General features: G+C 41.8%; 1 protein-coding gene across 1 annotated transcript in view; it reads left to right on the forward strand.

Moving 5' to 3' along the window:
• The first annotated feature begins 4015 nt into the window (after positions 1-4015).
• adcy3a (adenylate cyclase 3a) overlaps positions 4016-8901 on the forward strand; it is a 29057-nt gene continuing 24171 nt past the window's right edge. The window contains exons 1-2 of the mRNA XM_046044421.1: positions 4016-4213; positions 5072-6310. Of these exons, the coding sequence (XP_045900377.1) occupies positions 5636-6310 (675 nt within the window). The 5' untranslated portion in view covers positions 4016-4213; positions 5072-5635. The remainder of the gene's footprint in view (positions 4214-5071; positions 6311-8901) is intronic.

Genomic DNA, 8901 nt, shown 5'->3' on the forward strand with positions numbered 1-8901 from the left:
GTGCCAGACGAGCCGGTCTGAGTATTTCACAATCTGCTCAGTTACTGGGATTTTCACGCACAACCATTTCTAGGGTTTACAAAGAATGGTGTGAAAAGGGAAAAACATCCAGTATGCGGCAGTACTGTGGGCGAAAATGCCTCGTTGATGCTAGAGGTCAGAGGAGAATGGGCCGACTGATTCAAGCTGATAGAAGAGCAACTTTGACTGAAATAACCACTCGTTACAACCGAGGTATGCGGCAAAGCATTTGTGAAGCCACAACACGCACAACCTTGAGCCGGATGGGCTACAACAGCAGAAGACCCCACCGGGTACCACTCATCTCCACTACAAATAGGAAAAAGAGGCTACAATTTGCAAGAGCTCACCAAAATTGGACAGTTGAAGACTGGAAAAATGTTGCCTGGTCTGATGAGTCTCGATTTCTGTTGAGACATTCAGATGGTAGTAATTCAGATTGGCATAAACAGAATGAGAACATGGATCCATCATGCCTTGTTACCACTGTGCAGGCTGGTGGTGGTGGTGTAATGGTGTGGGGGATGTTTTCTTGGCACACTTTAGGCCCGTTAGTGCCAATAGGGCATCGTTTAAATGCCACGGCCTACCTGAGCATTATTTCTGACCATGTCCATCCCTTTATGGCCACCATGTACCCATCCTCTGATGGCTACTTCCAGCAGGATAATGCACCATGTCACAAAGCTCGAATCATTTCAAATTGGTTTCTTGAACATGTTCACTGTACTAAAATGGCAAAAAATAAAGTAAGCACATCGTGAGCATTGTCCAGAGTCAAATTCCTCGTATGTGTACACATACCTGGAATAAAGCTGATTCTGATTTTGATTCTGAAGAGTACGGGTTTCTGCCGGGGTCAGTGAGGGAGTTTCACTTTTAAATGGACTTATTTTATTTTTGACAGCATCAACTGACTCTAAGTTATCTGACTTGAAGTCCAATGATAGTTGTTGTTTCGGCTCCATTTTCAGTTTATGTTTCATTTAAAAAACGCCAAAAAAAACAGTGATTAAAAGTCGTTTAGCTCGGCGAGATGAGAACAGTGGCATCAGTTGCTAGGTAACAGACATAAAAGTTGATAATCGATGTCGGATTGAGTATTTAGGATTTCCTAAAGATTCCTAAAGCTGCTTTACCTTTTTTTTTCTTTGAAGAAAGGCAGGGTTTTCCATGGGCCTGGCAGCCTATATATTTGCAGAGCACTTATATCAGCAGCACTTTTAATTGAGCATTATTCAATAGTTGCATAAAAGGGTCTAACTAACCCTTTACATCACATCTATAAACAGCAATTAGCTTTTTCAGACTTAGGTATTTGCTTATCATGACAAGCCTTACCCTGGCATCATGGAGATGAGCATCACTAATTAATGCTGCCATGTGCATCCTGGCATCATTGGGATCATCAAATACCCTCACGTCATAATTGAGGGACATCACATACAAATACAAACAATACACAAAATGAAGAGAGAGAGAGAGAGTGATCGAAAGAGACAAGCGAGAGAGAGAGTTGTGTGTATATATGATGCTTTGGCAATGTTGTTATTACATTCATGCCAATAAAGCTAATTTGAATTGAATTGAGAGAGTGTCTCTTAAAAGTGTCGTTGTTAAAATCTGTAAAACAGGAAAAAGCAAAAGATTATTAGAATAGCCTTTGAAGTAAATGAGAATTTCTTAATAGTTAGGATCAAGTAATTGTAATTATTAATTAAATATTTATCAATCACAACCACTACGTCCAGTTGCATAAAGTGCTTCTTATAACATCCACTGCTCTCTCTTCTCAATGCCACAAATAACTAAAGTAACAATTATCCTCTTCTCTCATGATGATTTCAGTGTCTTCTAAATTGGCAAAGTCTTACAAAAGTATGGCACCATGGTGTTACAGGATATTCTATCTGTAACTTAGTGGTGGGTCTCTCTATTTAATTATGCATTTATTATTTCACCTTTTTTATTCCAGTTCATCCCTGATGGCGGTAATTCTCCTTAGTTACACTTCTGACACTTGCTTTGCACTTTGAATAGAACGCTACAGTGATCGGGCTACAGCTGAAGAAATAACAGCAAAGGTTTTGTATGCTTTTCACAAATAAACACCCCTTGGGTAGTCAGGTGGCATTGTTGCCATAGTAACGATTGAAAGTCTTCTGATTCATAATTATTATTATTATTAATATTTGCTGCTATGACAGAAAATACATTTGAAAATAATAAAATAATAAGGGTTTAATAATGTAAAAGGGTTATCTATTTAACACAGCCTCGTGCCATTCTTTAAAACTACTCCATCTATAAATTGATAGTTGTATCACAAACAAGTCCGTGTTATTTAGACAAAAATCTGAACTAATACACTATGTAAATGATACAAGGACGTTTCGTAAATTAGAAACCAACACCGCCGCCCATTATGTGACGTTGTTGAACCAGCGCATCCGTGTATGGGTTTTATTTCCGTGGTGCCGACACGTAATTTTAACACGTATGTGCCACCACCACGTAAATCGTGGTTAAGGGGTTGTGTTCATTTCACGTATTTCTGTTCGATCAGGGGTGAGTTCAAACTCAAAACGTTTTGCACCGGTTTGCAACGTTTTCGGATTGAACGACATGTTTCCTTGTATCGTTGCGCAACGTTCCGCAACAGGCTTCGATGTATGTTTTCTTCTGTTTGGTAGTCGTCTCACAGGTGTTACCCAATCAGCTGCGAAAAGTTTGTAAACACAATGGCGTTAAAAAGGCAGGGAAATGCATTGCGCTTGCATAAACAATAGGGTGTTCAGGGAACCACAGTGTCTGTTGAAAAAACGTTTTGCTACGTTTTGTCTGCGCTGAACTCAGCCCAGGTTGGCAGACCTCCACTATGTACATGGAGGGAGGAGGCGGTTTAAGGGGGCGGGGATACCACAGGAGGAAATGTGGGGCGAATTCAGCGCCGACAAAACGTAGCAAAACGTTTTTTTCAACACAAACGGCGGTGCCTCGAACACCCTGTTCTGTACAAGCGCACTGGAGTTTCCTGCCGTTTTAACACGGTTTTGTTTACAAACTGCTTGGGTAACACCTGTGAAAACGTTGCAAACCGGTGGCCGAGTCAAGTTAGACAGAAAACGCAATTCACATTCTCGATATTAACCTTCAGAATAAAAGCACGATCATTGCCGACCTGTGAATATCATAATGTTTTCGTAAGGACTGCTGAAGCTGGATTGGTATTTGAGACTTTGGACTTTCAAATGGCATATTTTTACAGTGTTCCTCGCACATACACAAATGCTCATACTAATGGCAGTCAGTGAGCTGCAAGACTGAATGCTTAGAGACCTGACAAAAATACTAACATCTTAACTCCAGACCCACTAAGTTACTTTTTTCCTGTAACTTTCAACCACATCTCAAGTTTTTTTCCCACTGAATGGAATTTAGTCAGTTGTTATGGCTATCATTTGTCATCACATCATCTCCATGAAAACTAGGTAGCTTTTAAAGTCCATAAAATGCGATCAAAAGCTCTGGAAAGGCTCTTAAGCAGACCTTGAGATATTTTTTCTTTTGTATAATCACGATTTCCAAGGTCAGGAAAGGTCAGGTTCTAAATTAAATTTGATGAAAATTTAACTTTATAGATGGACATAAAATGTTATTTATTTATGTAACAGTAAAATGGTATGCAAACAGGTTCTGTACCAGGCATGGCTCAAGGTTTTCAGAAAGTATTGCTTTTGTTTTTATTTGTGATGAAAACGGCATGGGTCAGTATCTTGCTATTCTGTATTATTTAAAATTTATTACAACAAAATGGTAGGCAGATTTTGTGTACATATTCACATATTCAAATGCGATAAATTCATCTTTATTTGTCCCCCTTTTCTCCCCATTACTCAATAAAACATAAAATGGCACATTTGCAAATAAAGGTTTTCTTTTAAAAGTGACCGGAAATGATGTGTTGATGCTTGTAGCTTAACTGTGATGCGGTTCCAACACCGAAAACCAAAAAGACAGAACCTGGCCTGTGTACCCGCCGAGGCCGCCTTCCTTCATCAGGGTTTTACTTCACGCAGACTGTGCTTCAGTACGTGCGGCTCCCGTGCGTCAGGCGCACTGAGGACGTCTACATCTGTCTGAAGGGAATAACGCCAGCACCCACAGGAGACGACAGCTGCTTTTGGAAACGGTAAGCTGATGCATCCGTATAGATTATGCACATGGTTGTCATAGCGTCTGGAAGAATGGGACAAAATATCAGCGTCTAGCATAGCCGATGAATGGAAATGAGACAGCATGCAGTGTACGTGGACAGTACAATGCCGACGTGAAAATCTGATTCGGAGATTCAAGAGATTCAGTCAAATATGCATACGATAATTAAAATCAGAGATGCTGAAATACCATTTTAACAGTTAGTTTGAGGACTGTGGGTGACACTGGTCAGACAATTGACAGCTTTCACATTGATTTTGTCAGCGTAAATGTGTTTCGATAGATGAGCGTAGTGTTTGAATATGCTTTCACAGCCTGTGCAACATGTAGCTAGGTAGGCCTGCAGCACAGAGCCTGGCGACTGTGTGGAGACAGCCTGCCAGTTTAAGTTGGCCTTGCTCAATTGGCAAAAGTGCAAACCCAATAAAGTAGTACTTAAGCAGTCGTCAAAACCTAAGAGTCGCTTTTCAATTCAGCATACACCACATACCAGCTTCAGATTTTCAGCTTGCGTTTATTACATTTAACCAACTGCAAGTCACCTCAGTGCAGGGATAGTTGGAGAGGATGCCAAGTTGACCTGTTCAAATGTTATTGAAAAACAAGGTTTGGTGGTCCATAGATGCAGGTCAGCGTCAAGTGTATCTTAAAATAAGTCTAATGTCTTTAGTTATATTTTGCAGGACCAATAGCAGCCAGGTGCAGGAAGTAGGGACTGTACTGCACCTACTCGAATCCTAATGTTATGGTAGATACAAAAAACAAATACCTCTGTGTGTTTGGAGATTATGCCATGGTGAATTTTTTTTCTCATGTGTTATTCTTTATTCAGGCCATGTGAGGTGGGACTATGGAAGGCCAAAATGCAAAACGCTGTTCCACCCAGACAAATGATGGAGACAGAGGAATTGCATACAGGCATAAACTTAGTTGATCCAATGTTAATGAATTCACTGACTCTGACATGGTATACAACTGTGGAGTACAAAGGTGGAAAGGAGCTGCTGAAACAGTCACATTTGGAAAGATGAATGAGGAAGGAAGAGGGGCATGTTCTTTGGATCACGTTGCTAATGAAGAGTAGGCGTGCTCTATCTGTGCATATGACACAGGACTAACTAAGTCAAATGACAGCATTGGATGAGTTTCCACAGACTCTGCTATGTAAAAGACATCTCTCAGATGTACAGGTCTTGACAATCAACACACTGCTGTGATTCATGCCACATATGTGGGCTCTCAGGGGAAAAAGGTGGTCAGTCAGCAGAAGGGGAAACAAACGGATGATGCATACCTGAGAGTTATCTCAGCATTTGGTTTACCCCTGTAGGACGACAAACCAGACCACTTTTGTCCATTTTTTGATAGAAAGGAGCATAAGCTGTGAGTGTTCACCATGCCTCGGAACCGAGCCTTTTCTGAGCCAGAGTACTCTGCAGAGTATTCGGCTGACTGCTCGGTGACACTGCCCTCTGATCCCGGGCAGGCAGTGGGACGAACACACGAGGTCACGGTTCGGAGTTCAGGATGCTGCCACTGCCTGCCACGGTTCATGCGGCTCACCTTCGCACCCGAGTCTCTGGAGAACCTCTACCAGACCTACTTCAGACGACAGAGACATGAGACCCTGCTGGTGCTTGTTGTGTTTGCCGCCCTCTTTGACAGCTACATTATTGTCATGTGTGCGGTGGTCTATACCACTGACAAGCTGGCTTCTGTTTTAGTGGCCTCAGTGGGACTGGCAGCAGATATTATCCTCTACCTGCTGTGCCGCTTCGGGCTGCTGCCAGACCGCATCTCGAGACGGGTTGTGCCCTATGCCCTGTGGGTGCTCATAGCAGCTCAGATATTCTGCTATCTGGGTCTGAACTATGCTCGCTTCCACCAGGCTAGTGACACAGTTGGCTGGCAGGCTTTCTTTAGCTTTTCCTTTTTCCTGACTCTGCCTTTGAGACTGACACCCATCGTGCTCATCACTACTGTATCCTGCGGGGTTCACACTCTGGTTCTGGGCGTCACCATCGCCCAGCAGCAGCAGGAGGACATCCAGGGAGCAGCACTTGGCAGACAGGTAAGAGTGGGAAGGGAGGTGGAAATGCATTTACTTACCTTAACCTTGACTTAGAAATCCAACAGCTGCTGTTCCCAGAGGCAAATGTTTTCAAACTAGCATCCAATCAAACTGCTGCCTCGGGATTTATAAAGGTCACATTTAGGCCTACAAACAAAGCTAGGGAGTCATTATTGTATATCAGCCCTAATCAGTTTGCGGCCCGCGGGCCACATCTGGTCCCAAAGCAACCTCCATGTGGCCCAGCACATAATCTAATATATATGACAACAAAAGTAAACTACATGTATAGAAGTAGCTAGTTTCCTTCTCATCTTTGTTGAGTTTCACACGTGTTGTACCGATCAGCTTATTGTTGCAAACAAGCTAAAGTGAAAGCTGTCTGTCTTTAGTAACTGTTTAACTGAGTTTGCCACGTACATTAAAATAAGGCACATTATAAACTCAGCTGGTGGCAGAGACAGAGCAGCCTTCTTCTCTACCAGCAGCAGCAGAGGGAGGACAGGAGGGACTGAGCTGTTCTAAACTTCACTCAGTATGTTGATGTCAGGAATGTGATTTATTTTACTGACATTTTAGATATGTTTCCAGTGAGATATTAGTGACTTTGCTCCTGTAAATCCTGTTGCTGCTCTCGCAACATTTAGTTAATAAAAATATTTTATATATATATATATAATATATTATATTAATAAATAGGACCTAAAAGAGCATCGATAAAGAACTTTAACCAATAAGGATTACCAATACAAGTGACAAAAAATCCTAATGATACTCATCCCAACTCGTGAGAAAATGTCCGGCCCATCTCCGTGTCCTGGTTTTAAAATCCGGCCCGATTTGAATTTGATATTGAATAGCCCTGGTGTATATGTAACTTAAGGGTTTGTATTAATACTAAAATGACACTAATGACAAAACAACTTCGACTCAAGACATATAAAATTAGCATTAATGATTTCAACTATCTAATCAAAGAATAAATCCGCAAAATAAAGAATCTGATGAGACAGTGATGACAGTAGAGCTGGACTACATGACCTAAAATCAAAATCACAATTAATTGAACATTTAACCTTGATTAGGATTAATGAACAATTATTTTGTATTTGTTTGGGGGGTTTTTTGTTGTTTTTTTCCCCCCCTCATAGTTCACTGACAAGGTTTGTATTGTAAATATGCTCAACTACTACAGGTGGGAGCTTTTTTTCAATTCACAAATGCCAGAAACAGTTTTCCAAAAAGTTGGGACAGGTCCTGTGACTGTGTGTTGCTAGGTTGCAAAAACAGGTGACAGAGAAGGGAGCTAAGCGAGGCACACAGGAAACACAAGAGGATAGAAGAAGATGACATTATCCCAAATTAGAAACACTGATAGTGAAAAACGAGTCTTCCAAGATGAGTGAACAAACATGCACATAAAAAGCCCTTTAGAGATGGGTAAATGCTAAAGGAGTGCATGGATCTGTGAAACGCTTCTAGATGGAAAAGAAATACATGGACTTTTTAACAAATCACCCTTTCAGTTATCAGAATAGTTTTTTTTAGCCATTTTGCATTTACATGATATTTTCACAATAATAATTGGTGTGGAGATGGCACATTGAATAAGACACATGCCTGGGTTCAATTCCAACTGCAGTACATCCACCATTGTGTCCCTGAACAAGGCACTTAACTCCTAGTTGCTCCAGAAGCATGCCGCATCTACTCACTGGCCACTTTATTAGGTACACCTTGCTAGTACCGGGTTGGACCCCCTTTTGCCTCAAGAACTGTCTTAATTCTTCGTGGCATACTTTCAGCAAGGTGTTGGAAACATTCCTCAGAGACTTTGGTCTATATTGACATGATAGAATCATGCAGTTGCTGCAGATTTGTCCATGATGAAAATCTCCTGTTCCACCGCATCCCAAAGGTGCTCTAGTGGGTTGGGATCTGGTTACTGTGGAGGCCGTTGGAGTTCAGTGAACTCATTTTCATGTTCAAGAAACCAGTTTGAGATGATTTGAGCTTTGTGACATGGTGCATCACCCTGCTGGAAGTATCAGTAGACACTGTGATCACTGTGGTCGTAAAGGGATGGACATGGTCAGCAACAATACTCAGACAGGCTGTCGCGTTTAAACGATGCTCAATTGGTACTAAGGGGCCCAGAATGTAAAATATCCCCCACACCATTACACCACCAGCCTGAACCATTGATACAAGGCAGGATGGATCCATGCTTTCATATTGTTGAGACCTAACTCTGACCCTACCATCTGAATGGCGCAGCTGAAATCGAGATTCATCAGACCAGGCAACGTTTTTCCAATCTTCTATTATCCAGTTTTGGTGAGCCTGTGTGAACTGTAGCCTCAGTTTCCTGTTCTCAGCTGACAGGAGTGGCCCCCGGTGTGGTCTTCTGCTGCTGTAGCCCATCTGCTTTAAGGTTCGACGTGTTGTGCGTTCAGAGATGGTGTTCTGCATACCTTGGTTGTAACGAGTGGTTATTTGAGTTACTGTTGCCTTTCAGTCATCCTGAACCAGTCTGTCCATTCTCCTCTGAACATCAACATGGCATTTTCATCCACACATCTGCCGTTCAC

This window comes from Micropterus dolomieu, linkage group LG03 (genome assembly GCF_021292245.1).
Source record: "Micropterus dolomieu isolate WLL.071019.BEF.003 ecotype Adirondacks linkage group LG03, ASM2129224v1, whole genome shotgun sequence".
In the NCBI taxonomy this organism is placed as follows: Eukaryota; Metazoa; Chordata; class Actinopteri; order Centrarchiformes; family Centrarchidae; genus Micropterus; species Micropterus dolomieu.